Raw genomic sequence first — 19,427 nt, forward strand, 5'->3', positions numbered from 1 at the left:
GCAATCCCTCCCTCCTCCCCCCTCCCCATGATAGGCCCCAGTGTGTGATGTTCCCCTTCCCGAGTCCAAGTGATCTCATTGTTCAGTTCCCACCTATGAGTGAGAACATGCGGTGTTTGGTTTTCTCTTCTTGTGATAGTTTGCTAAGAATGATGGTTTCCAGCTGCATCCATGTCCCTACAAAGGACGCAAACTCATCCTTTTTGATGGCTGCATAGTATTCCATGGTGTATATGTGCCACATTTTCTTAATCCAGTCTGTCACAGATGGACATTTGGGTTGATTCCAAGTCTTTGCTATTGTGAATAGTGCCGCAATAAACAACGTGTGCATGTGTCTTTGTAGTAGAGTAATTTATAATTATCTCACCCCATTTCTGTGAGCTAGGAGTGGCTTAGCTGGACAGTTCTGCTCAGGGTTGTTCATAGGTTGCAGTCAAGATGTCGGCCAGGGCTGCAGTCATCTGAGTGCTTGACTGGGGATGAAGGATTGCTTCCAAGGTAGCTGACTCCCATGGCTAGCAAGTTAGCATGAGTCATCGGCCAGGAGGCCTCAATTCCTCACCATGTGGACCTCCAGGAAGGGCTGCTTGAGTGTCCTCACAACATGGAGGATGTCTTTCTCCACTGGGGTGTGATCCAGAAGAAAGACAGGCAGAAGCCACAATGTCCTTCATGACATAGTCTCATAGTCACATAGCTTTACTTCTCCCATATTCTGTTGAAGCAATTCACAGCTTCACGGGGAGGGGAATTAGGCTTTACCTCTGAAAAGGGAAATATCAAAGAATTTGTGGACATATTCAAAAATTACCATAATTACCCTGATGCATTAAAAAACAAATGGTGTGCTTCAGAGACCTTTAAATTAGCCATGCCTTGTTTTAGTCATATTGTTTGTTAGCATAAAATACCTTGTTGTGCCTTGTTTTACATCTGTTGCTTATTATTGATTAATATTATTGTTGGACAAAGAATTATTGACAATTTCAATTTCTTGAGCCTCATTCTTCTTACTACTTTGGTCACTTCTAAGCTGCCACTATCATTTAACATTTCCTTAATAAAAACATTTGAGATTTTTCTTTTTCATTTCTGAAATTGTGGATGAATTTAAGATCACTTGTTATTACTTTACATTTGTATCAAAGACTATTTGCCTAAATGACAGCTATACTGGAATTACATGGTCAAGGGTAAAATAAAATCCCCTCTTAGTTTGATTTAGCCATTCCACAATGTGTGCATATATCAAAATATCATATTGTACACCATAAATATTTACAACTTTCATTTGTCAATTTGAAAAAATCTCCAGTTCCCAAATAAGTTAATTTTGTGGTGCATATATTGTCTGTAGAAGTGCAGCTCCTATGTGGAGACCACTCAGGATTGTTTGTACAAAAATACTGTAAGATGAAATGAAAGTTTCCATTTTTAGTCAGCTACATTTTAGCCCAAAAACCTGGTGGGAGATTGTGCATGGTTGTTCTGAGGATATCAATAACATCTAAAGAAATGTGGGTGAAGGAGTAATTTTTTGGCTACTTGGCTATAATATTTGCATACTTGACCGGAACAAATAAGAGACTCTTCTTTTGTGGCCCGTATGTGATGACAGTTACAAGGTTTATCTCTAAGTGACTGAAATGCTGAATTTGGAATTCATCAAGCTCGACTTTTCTCCATGACTGGACTTCTTCTTTGAGCAGTCTTCCATGAGAAGCCCTTAGGGAGTCTTTAAAAGTATGGCAGCTCTACTGGAGGTTGACAATGATTAAGCCTTTGGACATTTTAGGATAAAGGACTTTTGTCAACTACATAAGGCTCCCTTTCCCCAGAAGGGAATGCTTTTAAGTTTCTTAGTGGATTAATTAGTAACTGAAGAAAACACCATTCCTTGAATTGTTGCCACTTTTCCAACAAATAAAACAGCAGAAAAAAATGCTATCAGAAGAAGAAATTTTAAAAATCATATAAAAGATAATCAGTCAAATTTCAGACCTTGTCAATTATGTAGAGATTTCATTTGTACTAGATTCCACACTCAATGGAAGAAGCTGCTGATGGAGCCAGATGTTAAAGAGAGGAGGAGTAGGAAAAGCACTGGTGAGGGAATTAGCATCCTAGTTTTACAGTGACATAGATTGAAGAGGATGGAAGCTCTTTGTCTTAGAAACATCTAATATTTTACACAAAGAACCTTAAATAAACAAAGGCCAAGTGCTGATTAAAGCAATACTTACATTTGAGAATCCTTTTGGGTGAGAGGATGCATACCTAAGATGTATTTATGTTGATGTTAAGCAGCATTGCATTGGTTAAATTTATGATGACAGGGCTGAGAAAGACATCGTAGATGATTTAATTATAGATGAAATGATTTGGTGGATCATTACTTGATGAAGGGATATGGGAGAGCTAGTAGAACCTTCCAGTACACCATTCTGGGGGGGGGAAAAAAAGCCTCCACTGGTTTTGGATATTCAGTCTTTGTAAAATAATAACTTCATTAGAGGTCATTTTGTAGTTGTGTTTTCATTATGAGAAAAAAAGAAATGAGAACCACAGAACTAAACAGAATACAAACTGTAAAAATCCAGTGAAATTAAAGCTCAAACTACATTTGCCTGTGAGGTTGGTGGGGAAGACAGAGCAAAGGGGGCCGGAGGCCGATAGTGTTTTGGTCCTAAGTGAAATTGGAGCCCCTCTGTTTACACCAGGTATATTAGGGGTCTTCAGAGAAAAAAAAACAATAGGATACATATATACGTATATGTATGTGTGTGTGTATATATATGTATGTGTGTATATATATGTATGTGTATATATATGTATGTGTGTGTATATATGTGTGTGTGTATATATATAAACACTGTGCAAAATATTAGGTGTTTCTGAGACAAAGAGCTTCCAACATATTCAGTCTGTGTCACTGTAAAACTAGAGATGTCTCAAATATCCAAGATGCTAACTCTTCCCTATATATATACACACACGTATCACATATATACATACATATATATACACACATACATATACACATATACATACATGTACACACACAGACATATATAAGTATATATTAGTATGCTTAATAATTTTTTAATTTGTTATGGGAATTGGCTCACACGATTATGAAGGGTGAGAAGTCCCACCATCTGTCCTCTGCAAGTTGGAAAAGCAGAAAGACCAACGATGTAATTCAGTCTGAATGCCTGAGAACCTGTGTGTGTGGAGGTGGAGGGGGTGGGGGGGATGGGGGTGTGGGCTACTAGTGTAAGTACTGGAGTCTGAATGCCAGAGAACCAGGAGCGTTGATGTCTAGGATGGGATTTGACAGGTGCTCTGGCTCAAGGAGACAGAGACAAAATCTACCCCTTTCTCTGCCTTTGGTTTTATTTGGGCCCTCAGTGGTTGAACGATGGTCGCCCACATTAGTACGGGTGATCTTTACTCAGTCTACTGATTCAAATGCTGATTTCATCCAGACACTCTCTCACAGACACACCCAGAAATAACGTGTTACCGGCTCTGGGCATCCCTTAGCCCAGTCAAACTGACACATAAAATTAAACCATCACACCAGATGGTGTCTCTTTCTTGGGGAGCCAGACCCTCAAGTGGAGCCTAAGTTGGCATCTGATGACCAATAATGGCAACAAGGATTTCTCTGTGGATGTAATATTTTTATTTTAATACTGACAGAAATGCCTCAGTTTGACATGCAAAGTATGATTTGCTATCATTGCATTATTGATAGCTTTTGATAAATTGCATATCTTCATTCTCTATTAAAATATACAAACTATATACAGCACCCTGAATCTCCTTTCTATCCCATTGTCACCATGCCCTCCCTCCCTCCCTCCCTCCCTTTCTCCCCATCCCTCCTTCCTCTCTCTCTCTCTTTTTTTTTTGGAGTCTCACTCTGTCACCCAGGCTGGAGTGCAGTGGTGCAATCTCAGCTCACTGCAACCTCCGCCTCCTGGTTTCAAGTGATTCTCTTGTCTCAGTCTCCCAAATAGCCGAGACTACAGGCACCCGCCACCATGTCCAGCTATTTTTTTTTTTTTTAATTTTTTTTCTTAGTAGAGATGGGATTTCACTATATGTTGGCCAGGCTGGTCTCGAACTCCTGACTTTGTGATCCGCCCACCTTGGCCTTCCAAAGTGCTGGGATTACAGGTGTGAGGCACCGCGCCCGGTTTGCATCTCTCCCCTCCTCCCCTCCCCCCCACCTCCCTTCCCTCCCCTCCCCTCCCCTCCCTCCCTCCCTCCCTTCCTTCCTTCCTTCCTTCCTTCCCTGTTTTCCTTTCATTTCTCTCTTCTCTTTTCTTCTCTTCTCTTCTCTTTTCTTCTCTTCTCTTTCTTTTCGGAGAACAAGGTCTCACTCTGTTACCCAGGCTGGAGTACAGTGGCACAATCACGGCTCACCACAGCCTCGACCTCCTGAACTCAAGTGAGCCTCCTGCCTCAGCCTCCTGAGTAGCTGGGACCACAGGCACACACCACCACATCTGGCTCATTATATTTGTTTGTTTGTTTGTTTATTTTGTAGAGACAGGGTTCCACCCTGTTGACTAAGCTTGTCTCGAACTTCTGGCTCCAGTGATCCACCTGCCTCAGCCTCCCAAATTGCTAGGATTACAAGCATGAGCCACCACACCTGACCATTTCCAATTTTCAAACCTAATGTCTCCAAAACCAGTTCAGCAAGTGAGTTTGTACAACCACAGTAAGCCATGTGAACTCACGGCAGACAGGAAGGGGTTCATTCGTTCTCTCATTCAAAAATGCCTTCTTGGGCCGGGCGCGGTGGCTCAAGCCTGTAATCCCAGCACTTTGGGAGGCCGAGACGGGCGGATCACGAGGTCAGGAGATCGAGACCATCCTGGCTAACATGGTGAAACCCCGTCTCTACTAAAAAAAAAATACAAAAAACTAGCCGGGCGAGGTGGCGGGCGCCTGTAGTCCCAGCTACTCGGGAGGCTGAGGCGGGAGAATGGCGTAAACCCGGGAGGCGGAGCTTGCAGTGAGCTGAGATCCGGCCACTGCACTCCAGCCTGGGCGACAGAGCGAGACTCCGTCTCAAAAAAAAAAAAAAAAAAAAAAAAAAAAAAAATGCCTTCTTGGTCAGGCAGGGTGGCTCACACCTCCCAGCACTTTGGGAGGTCAAGGCAGGAGTATTGTTTGAATTTAGGAGTCTGCGACCAGCCTGGGCAACATAGTAAGACTCTGTCTCTATAAAAACAAAACAAAAAAGCTTAGCCAGGCATGGTAGCACGTGCCGAAAGTCCCAGCTACTCAGGAGGCTGAGGTGGGAGGATTGATTGATGCCAGGAGTTTGAGACTGCAGTGAGCCGTGATCATGCCACTGCACTCCAGCCTGGGTGACAGAGCCCTCTCGAAAAAATGAAAAAATAAAAGCCCCTTCCTTAGCTGCCCTCAACAACTGATATCTCAATATTAGAAAAGAGAATGTTACAGCTAGAAGGATCCTTAATGTTCCTTTCCACCCAAAGAAGCTAGCTTGCTCAAGGTTACAGGGCCAGTTATGGACTGGGTAAGAGATCAGGGTAATAAAGTTAGTTGGGAATCTCAAAGTGTTCCTCTTGGAAACATGGATTTTCCAAGAAAAGGGAAATCTTTAGGCCAGCACTTTAGTGGAAATAAAGTTATCTCACAAGAAGACATGGACGCAAAGGCAGAGGAGGTGATTCTGGAAAAGGAGTGACACAGTCGGCACACTTGGCTCCCTCGATTGCCTGGTCCTCCCTGGTGAGACCAGCATTGCATTTGTATTCCTGTCCTTCAATGACACTGCCCGGTCCTCCCAGGTGAGACCAGCATTGCATTTGTATTCCTGTCCTTCTTAAACCTTAAGAAGGTGTTTTATGAAGTGGGTCCTATTTGTCTTGTCCTTTCGTACTAGGAGAAATATTAAATAGACAGAAACCCCATACCCCATCTGGCTGGTCACTGAATGGCACACCCAGGGGATGTAACTTGGAGCAGGACAGAAGTGAAGGCTGTGGCCTTCACTTCCCGGTGTTATTCAGGTTCTCCCTTGGGTTCTCTCCACTAGCAGCAGAGATTTCCTCCGACTCAGGTAGAACTGGTTTAATCACCCAAGGGTTTTCTGTGGCTCCCTAAACTGAGGTTCCTCCAGCTCCTGAAATCCCTCCCGCCACCTGCCCATTACCCCACCTGTTTCTCTAGGACTAGGCCCAGGAGAAGGGGAAAATGAGTGGAAAAGAATGGATAGAAGCCCATTCCTCTGTAACCAAAAGCAAAAGTTCTATGGAACTCAAAAGGAAAAAAAGATTTGATCTGGGAGTTTTCCCAGAATGGAATGCGAATGTATTAAAACAATTACTGTAAAACAATGACTGTCGCTATCATTTGTGAGCTGGTTGTGGATTTCAATAATCGTTTTGCTGACTTTTTGGCAGCAAGTGTGAGTCTTCCTGTTCTATGAGACCTTTGGGAGTGCTCTCAAAATCCTATGGAATCACCTGACTGCCTACAGGAAACCCTGATTGGTATTAATTTTCATCCTTTTCCTTTTGATGTCGAAGTAGACTGAAACACTTCCTGCTTTTCTACATTCTTTTTCTTTCCACTGCTCTCCCATCCCGAATGGTTATAGTATTTCCAAATGCAAGGAGCTAGTTGTGGAAAATTAAGGCATAGTCTCCTGTTACAGGCTCAAATGTCTAAGGATCCCAAAGGGGAAACATGTATGTGCCTTTAGTAAAAATCTGGATGTGTTGATTAGCAGTGGCTGCAGAATTTAAATACCTTTGGTAGGTTGAAACTAGAAGAAAGTCTCCTCCTCTATATGGAATGGTAGTTAAGTAATGGAAGAGCAGACAACTTTTAGACTGAGTTCAAAGTTAATTGAAGTTGCTTAATTATAGTCTGGGGCATTTGCATATATATTTCTATTTTATTTGAAAGAGGATTATTAAATATTTGTTATGCCAAACTGAAGTTAGAAAAATATAAAACAAAACATTTTTAATTTTTTATTTTTTTTACTAGAAGTGTCTTGCATACATAAAACAATATATAAACAATTATTTTTATGTTCTTCTTGTTAACATTGTAGAGATTTTTTGAAATTTTAGCTTAGTGTGTTTAGGATACTCAAATCTACATCTCCTTCCTCCCTCCCTCCCTCCCTTCCTTCATTCCTCCCTCCCTCCCTCCCTCCCTCTCTCTTTTTCTGTCTTTCAACAGTTTCACTCGTCACCCAGGCTGGAGTGCAGTGGCATGATCTTGACTCACTGCAACTTCTGCCTCCTGAGTTCAAGGGATTCTCCTGCCTCAGATTCCCAGGTAGCTGGGACTACAGGTGCCTGCCACCACACCCGGCTAATTTTTGTATTTTTAATGGAGATGGGGTTTCACCATGTTGGTCAGGGTGGTCTCGAACACCGGGCCTCAAGTTATCCACCTGCCTTGGCCTCCCAAAGTGCTAGGATTACAAGCGTGAGCCACGGCACCGGGCCAAATCTGCATTTTATTTCCAAATGTTACATGTTTACATTGCCTAACCTAATTATTGGTTTATTTTTAGGTTTAGAGTGATGTTCATTAATCTTTTTTCACCCTGAGACTTTGTCCTTATCAACATAGAAATTATGATTGAAACAAAAATCATTCAGTCTGAAACTCTTGGTATTATATTGACTTGCTCTGAGATTATGAGTCCATAAAGTTAAATTGGAACTGTAAGAATAGCTGGTGCAAATGGCATTCTGTTCTTTTGGGATACTCCGCAACTTCATAGGAGGTACAAAAAGTAACAAAAATCCACAGGAAAAAAATGTAGGCTTGATTGTTCCCTCTTTGTTTGTAGCACCCTCCTTCGTTAGTAGCTTCTGCACTTCAGGGCAAGGACATCCAGTTCTTTTGTGGGTACTGCCTCATCTATCAACTCTTCCAAGGTACAACGATAAGGCCTTGAAAATAGAATTTAGTAACGTCAATGTTTCTCTTTTTATTAGAAAAGATTAATCAACTTTTCCAAGTATGATTTAAAGTAGGTGATGTTTTTGAATATTTATCTAATTGACATTGATCTTTGAGTTAGAGATAGGGCTCAGTAAAAGAAAGCCAAATACCAGCTTTCCAACTGTAGAATGACTTAATGTTCCTGAATGATCAGAAGAATTTGAATAAATAAGGCAGCACTTGAAAAATAAAAAATAATAAAGCTTGAAGTCTTTACTACCTGAATTACCTGATAGGGAACCTGGCATGTTTAGGGAGATAACTACATTACTATGGTGTGAAGAATTCAGACCAAATGGAATTAAATGAAAGACAAGAACATGAGCAGTCTGGATAATTTAGTTAACCAGTGATAACTTCGCAGTGATGTAATGTCATAGATAAGAATGCTTAGCTCTGACTGTAGGATATTTTCCAGGCAGAAAACTACAGGTGTTTTTGGTATCTCTCAAGATAAAAGATAACTTAAGAACATACACGAGACCATTATATGTGAAAAAATTAAATAATTTTGAATATTCTGAAAATAGTTAGAAAGAAATGTGAGGGAAAGAAAATAAGAGAAGAACCTCAGATTGTGAAATAATGTTGAATATTTAGAGCAACTTGATTTTTTTTTTCTTTTATTCTGGAAAACATTGTTTTTAACTGGGGAAGGAGACTGGCTTTTTACAGATTAATAATTTGCTTAAAAGTTTGCTTAATTTGCTCCTCTGTGTTTATCAAATTATAGTTATAACCACTAATCCAAAATACTCTATCCCTTGTTCTCACATAAAGAAGTAGTAAATTTTGAACAAGCTTAAAATGTTAATATCACATTGGTCCTCGAACTCCCTTGTTTGGGTTTATTTACCAGGTCACTTTCCTTGGATGAAAGACTACAGAAGAAATCCACCCTTACAAAGTCAAATGGTGTTTTTGATCTAAAAGGTTACTCATCATTTCTGAATCCTCCTGGTGCTTAGTTTAGTGCCTAATAAGTACCTAATACGTGTTTCATCAACTGAATAAATGACTTAAACATGCAAGAAGGAGAAGAGTCAGAAAAATGAAAGAGCTGGAAAGAAATCTAGAAGATCTGGGTTCTAGTATCAGTTCTACATATTAATTCAATTTTAAAAAGGCTTATTATATATGTGTGAGGAATTGTAGTAAACATCAAGGCACAAATGAAGAGTTACTATCTGGAAGATGGCATAGCTGCAGTTTGGTGTCGTCTGTGAACATATGGTGTAATAACTACAGATTTTAGCTAGCAGAGAAGAAAAGTTAGCAAATTTACAAATTATCCTTTTATATGTACTTAATTTTTAAAGCCATTTACTTAAGGTTCTGCCTTTAGTAGCTTTGTATGCCATTAATAGCTTTGTATGTCCTCAAGTTTGCATTTCAGCTAGGAAGGCAGGCCTCCCTGAAACTTTCACAGGCTAACAGCTGTAATTAAGGTAGAAGGCTTTATTTAAAGAGTAATTAGCCTCCAGGTGTTGAAGTGTAAACAGAATGCTAATTCATTTAGATAGTTAATTGGTCTTCCGGGTTAGAAATCTTAGCGTGGCCTTCCTCTTTAGCTATGCTGTATTTATGTACCGAGTGTAGACAGTATGTTGGCTCCGTGGGATGTTTTGCAAACTCTTGCTTGACTCGCAGAATTTTAGTGTTTTAGCTCTTCTGGTAAAGACTACTGCCAATGAATCTGAAGACGTGAAAACATCAAGTAAAATTCCATGGCAAAATCATTAATATTTGACCTTTCTTTATAATTGTGCGGACCATATGGCCCAGTTTATTCCTGTTATTCCAATGGAATTCTTGATAGTCTCTTCTTTCATGCTCAAGAATATTTTGATTTGGAGGTAAGTTATGTGGTCACCCTAATCATAATCAGAAATGACACAACAGGCAGTGATTGCTGAAACCAAAGGTGTGCATCACGTTGGTGTCACTTTCCAGTGAACCAATGTCAAGGTCCTTCTCCCTGCTGACTGCTGTAAAGATGGTTAATGCCAGATGTCATTAAGTTTAAAGGTCATTTTTTTTGTTGTTGTTTCCACAGGACAACTACTGTATCGGGAATTTTGTCATTGCCTTTGCCAACTTTCGTGGTCTCCCAGTCACTTTCGCTAGATGAAAAAAAAAATCACTATATTTCATAGTTGTGTGTCTCTGTGTTGCCCAGTCCTTTAGGGGAGTTGAATGGGAGTGGGTCTGATGTTTTGTTGTTTAAAAATGTTTCTTTTGCTTGGTTGCTCCAGCTCATCAGATGCTAGGCTGGCTGCTAGCCATTTTTCCACATGTGCGTCCAAACAGACCTGTGTAAGCAGCACATATCACACGACTTCAACAAATACTGAATACAGTGGCTGGCACATAGGAAGCAGTCCCAGATATTTATTGAATGAATAAATACCAACCTTGCCTTTGGTCCCGTGCTGGGTGCTATAAGTTAGGTGGTAGGAAGAAAGGGAGGAAAGAAAATTCTATATGAGATCAAGTAGGTTCTGCCCTCAAGGGGTTAATAGTCTCCAAGAGGAGATGTAAATAAATAACCGTAATTGAAAGTAAGAATCATTCAGTGCCAAAAAGAGTGGGAGGTAGAGGTTGCTGGGGGGGGGGGGGGGGGTGTTGGGGGGTGAGGGGAGGGGTGGTGGCGAGGGTGGCAGGGGTGGGGGGGGCGGTTAGGATGCAGGGAGAACTGGAAGGACAGGCAGGCATTCAAATTAGATTTTCCCCCAGTTTAGCGTTAACTCTGGCCCCAGTTGGAGTCCATGAATATGGAAGAGCCCTCCCCCTGCCAGGCGCTGAAATTGTGCACGAGCTATTTTTTTTTGTTGTTGTTGGCTAACAACTTTCCTCTCACGGTTAATGACTAATTCAAAGGAGCATTAGCTCACGCTGCAAATATGAAATTATAATATAGCAAAATATAACGCTAAAAGCCATCAATCTAATTTTAGTCGCAAAGTTGAAATTTCATAGCAATAGCATTAAAAGAGTTACATTGTTACGATTTCAGTCAACATATAAATGAAAAAAAATTGTTCTGGCCTGGCACGGTGGCTCAGGCCTGTAATCTCAGCACTTCGGGAGGCCGATGCGGGCGGATCACCTCAGGTCAGGATTTCGAGACCAGTCTGGCCAACATGGTGAAACCCCGTCTCTACTAAAAATACAAAAATTAGCCGGGCGTGGTGGCGGGCCCCTGTAATCCCAGCTACTCGGGATGCTGAGGCGGGAGAATCGCTGGAACCTGGGAGGCAGAGGCTGCAGTGAGCCGAGATCGTGCCACTGCACTCCAGCCTGGGCGACAGAGGGAGACTCCATCTAAAAAAAAAATTGTTCTACTTTAATAAATTTAGAATGACGGCTTAATGGCAGAGTAGTATTACGACATAAAGCATTTGAAATGAACAGAACATGCAGATCTTACTTTTTTTTTTTTTTAGTGTATTGTTGCTCACAGCGAGACAGAGTGTTCTGCTACCCACAGGGCCAGGGCCTCACACAAGCCAGCGGGCTCTCCAGGGTGCGCGCGCGATCTACAACCCGCCCCTTGAAAAGGAAAGCAGGGCCCAGGACGCTGCGGGTGTGAGACAGACCGGCTTAGAGAGGGAAAGTAACCGGAGTCGGCCGCTTCGGGCGGACCCGCCCCCTCCCACGCGTTTCCCTGGCCCCTCGGCCCCGCCCTCTCTTTTATTCGGTTTGCAGTGACCGGAGCTGAAACTTTGCAACCCCAGCGCGCACGCTCTGCGCTCTTCCCTGCCAGTGCGGCACGGGAGGGCGGTGCAGGAGGTGGGACCTGGGCCGGGAAGGCTCCGGGACGCCAGCGCACGCGGAGCGGGGACCCCGGGGAACCAGCCGGCGAGAAGACGGGCCGAGGGAGAGACGATCGCGTCTCAGGAGAACTAAGGAAGTGGTCACGGCCCGGGAGGCTCCCGTGCCGAGCCGAGGCCAGGGGTCTGGGGTCGCAGCCCGGCGTGCCTGCAGCTGCCGTCGCCCAGGAGCAGCAGCTGTGCCCGGGATCCCGGCGGCGGCGGGGGAAGGAGGAGCTGCAGCTGGACTGTGGCAGCTGGAGGAAGAGGGCCAGGCTCCCCTGGCGGAGCTGCGCTGGGACGACCCGCTGACCGCGGCCATGCAGCCTTGACGAAGTCGCTTGGGCGCAGGGGAGCAGCCGCGGGCGCGCCCTCCCGGGAAGGGGCACCGGAGCACAGGCAGCAACACTTTATCTCCTACTCTCCAACCCAGCGAGAGGCGAAGCCGTTTACCATGGAACCCGTGACCAAGTGGAGCCCCAAACAAGTGGTGGACTGGACTAGAGGTGCGCGGGCCTTGCGGGGGGAGTATCCGGAGTCCTCCAGCCTCGGGGATGGTTGGGCGGGGAACTGGGGAAGGGGGTGCTTGGCCCTTCCTCCCGGCGAGAAGCGGTGAGGGCACAGCCCGGTGACAATGCAAACTTCTGCCGAGTGGCCTGTGCGCCCGTATCTCTCATACCTGCTCCGAGCTCTTCCTTTCCGGGGTGCGGATTGTGGCAAGCCGAGGGGAGCCCCATCCTTAAACCAGGGAGTAGGGGTGGCCTTTCTGTGGAGGTTGAGGTCTGGTGATGTCGATCTCGGGACTCGGCACTCGATCCGGGGGGCGCTCTCCCTGCCTGGCCCGGGTGCGGTGCCGGGCGACTCGGGGACCCGAGCGCAGAGGCACAAGGCGCCTTTGTGTGGGTGACTCCTGCCGGACCTCGTCCATGCCTCCTGCCCAGAGCCGTCCGCAGGCGTGACGGGGCGGTCGGACAGGTAGAGGGAGACTCCGGCGGGTCGCCAAGCCTGTCTGTTTTTGTTGGAGAAGGCGAGAGGGCCGCGCAAGAGCCAACACCGTGGCATTTGCGCCGGAGAGAAACCTCCAGCCAGGACTCCCGGGGAGGCAGTGACTTTTGCTGCGGGAGGCGCCAGTATCCCCGGTGGCGCTGCATTTTCAGGCCACAGGGAAGCCCTGGGAAGGAGAAATCTAATTGTTTGGAATCACTGTCTTGATTCATACAGTATTTGGGATGAGGAAGGCAGTGGGACTGAGGCGGTGGGGGGAGGGTGGGGTGGGAGAAATGAGCAGAGGTAGAAGAAGCTTGTCCTTCTAGCTGGCTCGCTTACTTTTCAGTGTCTCCCACGATTTTGAGGGAAAGGTACTAGAGTTTACTCAACCTTTTTCTGTACTTGCAAGAGAACAAAGTCCACCAAGAACAATCTGTATTTTCATGGTTTCCCCCCATCCCCAACGACATCTCTGTTTCGAGGTAGTATTTGTTTTTCTATCTGCTCTTCCAGGTGAGGAATGGTGTTCTTTCTCAGTAATAACTAGAATTTTATAGCGCTTTACAGTTTGCTAAGAGCTCTCTCTGTTACTGCCCTTGGTCATCACAGTAAGCCTGCGAGGTAGGTAATACTGGTAAGACCAGGTCAGCTTTCAAACCGTCCCACCCATAGCTGCAGCATAATGAAAGCTGATCACTGCTACATCTCATTTCTCATGCCTGTGACTTACACATAGACCACGTGGAATAGGATGTCCGAGGTGTGTGGGGTGTGTCAGCGGGTATGTCTGACCATTTCCTGCTCCTCTGGGAGAATTCCTTGAGAACGGGTTTGTCAAGTGAGCAGAATTTCCTGGACTCCTATGTAAAATGAAGCTAAAAACAACACATGCTTTTGCATTGGTGACTAGGTTTCCCTGGGTAAAGAGTAAGTGGCATTGCCAGTACTTGGTAGGAAGCATTAGCTTAAAAGCCATCCATGCCCACACTAGTTTGAAATGAGGTGTGTTCCTTCATTCAAGATGCTACCAAATTCCCTAGGCTGGCAACTTGCTGAAACTGAGTTGATATCTATTTTATCTGTATGTCCCTCATAAAATCAACTTGAGACACTGCAAATTTCAGCTACTATTGACTTCTAGAGCCGCTCTGTCCAACTTAGTAACCAGTACCACTTGTGGCTCTCCAGCCCTTGAAATGTGGCTGGTTAGAATTGCAATGTGCTGTGAGTCTAAAATATACATGGCATTTGAAGACTTGGTATGAAAAAAAGAACATGAAATATCTTAATACTTTTTATTATATGTGGAAATGATAGTATTTTGATAGGTTAAATAAAATATATTACTAAAATAAACTTCACCTGTTTATTTTTACCTTCTTACATATGTTTCCTAGAAAATCTAAAATTACACGTGGCTCATATTTGTGGCTTCTGCTATATTTCTATTGGACAGTTCTGCTGTAGAGGAAAGAAAGGGTTACATCTTACCACCCTGGCTTTTCTGAGCCTCTGCCAGCTTAGCTGATAATGTACAACCAGGAAAATGGTAACAGGCACACAGGAAGATGATGGAGTGAGATCTTCACACCCTCAAGACTGTCTTTTTTTTGTCCCTCTTGGGATTGGAAAAGAAGTGTAAAATCACATCCTGTTATGTTTGTTGAATATTTAAAAGGGAGAGTAGATTAAAGCATGTTTTTGTTATCCAGTTGCCTTGATGTTATGAATTAGTTGAGATTACTTTCATCTGGTAAAAGTTTTCTCCTGACCTGAAAGAATATCTATGGCTGGCTCAATACCTACGATACTTACTAGGTTACATACCTGTGGTTGGCACTTGGCTAATTTACACATTTGCCTGTGCCCTTTTGGACTCTGAAATACAGCCTTGTAGAAAGATCTGGATACTTTCTGTGTTCCAATCTAAAAAAGATGGCTAAGATGATAAGAGGCTGCAATCTTCCAAGTTGCATGACCCATTACGTGAATATTTCTCATAGTAATGATGCTCAAGTATTGACTTTTTAATGAACTGTCGACTTACAAAAGCTTGTTTGCTTATAGGACTATTTTTAGTGCTCTTTGCTAATCTCTTTACCCAACCTTTATTTTATAAATACATGCTACTGATAAGCAGCCCTTCATGTAGACTTTGTGACTCTTGGTATTGCATGAATCTGGGTAGGGCGATTATGAGAACCATTGAAGGCCTTAGATTTAAAACTGTCTAAACCTGGCCACAGTTGACAGTTGGATCTCATGTCCTTGTTGTTTGACAGATGTGTGCCTTAGGAAATAAGTTGTTGTCTACAGAATGAATTAATCTGTCTGGCTTTTATTATTAGTGTTTAACTACACTGTCACCAATTTTACCATAATGTTAGTGGATCCTCAGTAATTATTAAGCAGTGTGTCAGGCACATGTCTAAGCATTGTACAAATATCAGCTCATTTAATAGGCACAACCACCTTTGAGGTAGAAACAGTTATTTCCATTTTGCAGTTGAGGAAACTGAGTCACAGAGTGGTTGACTGATGTCACCCAGCAGAGCAGGTGGTTTGGCTTCATTCCACTCCATTTTCTCGTGAGTTTCTTCCCAAGGCCACACCTAGACCACACCGAGAATCTTTACATTTATGAATAGATCTTCAGGATTCGGTCTGAATAGCATATGTTAGTGGAGGAGACTCATCCAGTATATGTCTGTGTTATTCTCTGTCTTTAGTTCATGTCAGAAAGTTATTTGTAAATCAAATTTATTCCTAGTTCATGGCACCTTGCCAGTCAATTCAGTGAACGCCTTTGCAAAGCAAATGATCTTTTACAACATGTAGGGGGTTCCATGGCGCTGCCATCTTGTTCAGCCATTCGTAGCACATGGCTTAGGGTATGGCCTGGCACATGGTGTTCATTTTCATACTTAGTGCTTCAGTGCAAGGTGGCGGCTCCTGCATGATTGTCTTCCTATTCCAGGCAGAAGGGAGACTCATGGAAGACAGAAGACAGATAGCAACCAAGTGTTCCCCTTTAAAGAGTTCTTTGAAAAACTATCAAGTGACCTGGCTTACATCTCAGGTGCCAGAAATGTGACATGGCCACCTCATGCAGCAGGGAAGGCTGGTCACTGTAATTTCTTTCTTTTTCCTTCTTTTGTTTGTTTTCTTCTTTCTCTTTCTCCTTCCTTCCTTCCTTCCTTCCTTCCTTCCTTCCTTCCTTCCTTCCTTCCCTCCCTTTGCTCCTCTTTCTTTTTCTTTCCTTTCTTTTTTTTTTTAAGTTTGGTACATTGTGACCCTGAAAAAAAACTTGGAGTTTGGTCAGAGAGGAAAAAGGGGAGAATAGATATTGGTAGGCAGGCAACAGGGATTTACATGCACTGATTTTCATAGCTCAGTTCTCAGAGTAGACATGTGCCACATTCTCTGCTTATATCCAGCCGTGTTTTAGAAATAGCGTTATGTCTTCATTCCTGTTCAATCTTCTTAGGTCAGAATCTGAACTTACATGAGGTCCTTTTCTCTAAGCTTGATTTAAATATGAGAAATTTCATTGTCGAATGCAGCTACCACACACAAGTCATGTTTCTGCTTTAAGGCCACTGGGGAGTGCCTTCGACGAGGAAGAAGTGGGACTGGCTGTCCCAGCAGAACTGTCCTAGCCTTGGCCATTGATCAGCCTAGAGTGGGTAGGCTCTCAATGATTGTGTAGTTGGCCGGGCGCGGTGGCTCACGCCTGTAGTCCCAGCACTTTGGGAGGCCGAGGCGGGCGGATCATGAGGTCAGGATATCGAGGCCATTCTGGCTAACATGATGAAACCCCATCTCTACTAAAAAGTACAAAAAAAGTAGCTGGGCGTGGTGGCGGTCGCCTGTAGTCCCAGCTACTTGGGAGGCTGAGGCAGGAGAATGGCGTGAACCCGGGAGGCTGAGCTTGCAGTGAGGCGAGATCGCGCCACTGTGCTCCAGCCTGGGGGACAGAGCAAGCCTCCGTCTCAAAAAAAAAAAAAAAAAAAAATAATAATAATAATAAAATTGTGTGGTTGAGTCAGCACATCTACAAAACCCAGCTGTGGTTCCAGGAGAGAAGGCTCTCTGGCCAGCTTCTGGTGCTGCTAGTTTTGGTAGCAGTCCCCATCACCAACAAGAGAAAAGGGGACTTGCTTGCTGAAGGTGTAGGCCTCCGGCCCTGCTCTTTCCCTGTCATGTCTATTTGTTTATGATGCATAGCAGTCTTAAGGTGCTTCACTATTTGGTCGTGGAAAGGCTGGAATTTCCAAGTTAACTATAGCGATCTGATACATCATAGGTCAACTGCAATGTACTACCTTGCACGGTTAGGCCCTTCTTGCTGTCGTCCAGACACAGGCAGTTCTTTTTGTTACCTTGATTCCAGTTTAGGTTATACCTTTTCTTTTAGCCTCTGTGGTCCCTGGGAAAGGGAGGCCTTTTTCTTTTAGCAGCTGTAGGTCTACCATTTGGCCATAGTTCAGAAAAGCTCTTCATTCCACCCTCTCCTTGGTTCCATTCTCTCTCCTGCACTCCAGTGATAAAATTCTCTTAATAACACAAAAACATTGATTGATGCATTTATTATCTTGGCAGATGCTGTTCTAAGTGCTTTATTTAGGCTCCCTTATTATAAAAATTCTTTACTTATTATTATTATTTTTTAATGCAGGATGGGGTCTCACTCTGTTGCCCAGGCTGATCTTGTCCTGAGCTCAAGTGATCCTCCCACCTCGGCCTCTCAGAGTGCTGGGATTACAAATGTGAGGCACTGTCCCTGTCCAGCCTCTTTCATTTCATCCTTAGAAAACCCAGTGATGTGTATGAATAATTTCCAGCCCATATTAAAGAAACTGAAGCAGAGAGAGAGAATTTGCTCAGGGTCCCCTAATTATCAGTGGTGGTCTCTCTGGGGCTCTCCCGAACTCCATCACTTTGTCACTTTGATTACTTGTACCAGGTGGTGGAGCTGAGTGGTTCAGAGCATGGGTTCTGGAGCCGGACTCAGTTTGTGTCCCAGTTCTGCTTTTGACTGTGTGATCTTATGTAAGCTCTCCATAAATTTCTACTCCTTGTTTTTATTGCTTCCTCTCTTCCTTTTTCCTATAGCTCCAGGACACAAACTGTTCTCTCTGAGCAGTCAAGTCTTTCATAAGGTTCATTCTTATCATCCAGGGGCACCTGTCAGTGTCAAAGAGATTTCTCCGCCGTTTGCCAGCTGGTCAGAGGATCCAGGGCAGAACTTGCAGCTGATCAGGAAGGTTCTTGATTACTGGAGTGATAAATACCTCTTGCAAATATCATGAACTTTCCTTGGGTAAATTAGTTTGAGCCATATTTCCTCACTTCTAAAAAATTATACCTGGGCTTGCAGTGAGGATGGCATAGGATGGTTTTTGCTGTCAACTGTTGGCCCCTGTCTGGCACCTGGTCTGTGACCAGCAACTTCAGTATCACCTGGGAGCTTGTTAGAGATGCAGAAGCTTGGGCCTGGTGAATCAGAATCTGCATTTTAATGAGATCCCCTGGCAATTCATGCACCCATCACAGTTAGAGAAGCACTGTTCTAGCACGTAGCTGCAGACGTGTTTTCAAACTTTGCTGGAGTCCTGCTACTGTAGTGTTGGGCTATCTGGTCTAGTATGTACTCCAGCTGTTTCATTTACATTCTGGAATGATGACACTTAATTTGAGGATGCTTGACTTGGCCACTAATTAAGGCAAAAAACCAGTCTTACCATGTGTGCTTATATTTATAAGCACCACCCAGCAACAGCATCAGGCAATTCTTAGTAAAATAAAGGAGACATTTCCCTTGAGATTTCTTCCTTATTCCTTGAAGAGTTCTTATAACAACCTTAAAAGAAGAAGAAGAAAAAATAAAGGGCCGGGTGCAGTGGCTCACGCCTGTAATCCCAGCACTTTGGGAGGCCGAGGCAAGCAGATCACGACGTCAGGAGATCGAGACCATCCTGGCTAACATGGTGAAACCCCATCTCTACTAAAAAATACAAAAAACTAGCCAGGCATGGTGGTGGGCGCCTGTAGTCCCAGCTACTCGGGAGGCTGAGGCAGGAGAATGGCGTGAACCCGGGAGGCAGAGCTTGCAGTGAGCCGAGATCGCACTACTGCACTCCAGCCTGGGCCACAGAACCAGACTCCGTCTCGAAAAAAAAAGAAAATAAGGGCAGGGTCTTGCTCTGTTGCCCAGGCTAGAATGCGGTGGCATGGTCATAGCTCATTGTGGCCTCAATCTCCAGGGCTTGAGGCTTGAGTGATCGTCCTGTGTCAACCTCCCAAGTAGCTGGGACCACAGGCACATGCCACTACACCTGGCTAATTAAAAAAAAAATCTTTGTAGAGCTGGGTCTTGTGGTATTGCCCAGGCTGATCTCTGGAACTCCTGGTCTGCAGTGATCCTCCCTGCTCGGTCTCCCAAAGTGTTGGAATTACAGGTGGGAGCCACCATGCTCAGACTGCCGCCTGCCCCCCGCTTTAAAAAAATCTTTTTTTTTTTTTTTTTTTGAGACGGAGTCTTGCTGTGTCGCCCAGGCTGGAGTGCAGTGGCTGGATCTCAGCTCACTGCATGCTGCGCCTCCC

General features: G+C 44.1%; 1 protein-coding gene across 2 annotated transcripts in view; it reads left to right on the forward strand.

Moving 5' to 3' along the window:
* The first annotated feature begins 11,622 nt into the window (after positions 1–11,622).
* The window catches only part of CNKSR3 (CNKSR family member 3), a 101,896-nt gene continuing 94,091 nt past the window's right edge, over positions 11,623–19,427 (forward strand). The window contains exon 1 of one of the 2 annotated variants that reach the window (XM_033234986.1): positions 11,623–12,340. In XM_033234986.1, coding sequence (XP_033090877.1) covers positions 12,289–12,340 — 52 coding nt within the window. In that variant the 5' untranslated portion in view covers positions 11,623–12,288. Of the gene's footprint in view, positions 12,341–12,468; positions 12,539–19,427 lie in introns of those variants that run through there. The other variant, XM_033234987.1, reaches the window with a different exon arrangement.

The sequence above is a fragment of the Trachypithecus francoisi genome, unplaced genomic scaffold, assembly GCF_009764315.1.
Source record: "Trachypithecus francoisi isolate TF-2019V2 unplaced genomic scaffold, Tfra_2.0 Lachesis_group15, whole genome shotgun sequence".
Taxonomy (NCBI): Eukaryota; Metazoa; Chordata; class Mammalia; order Primates; family Cercopithecidae; genus Trachypithecus; species Trachypithecus francoisi.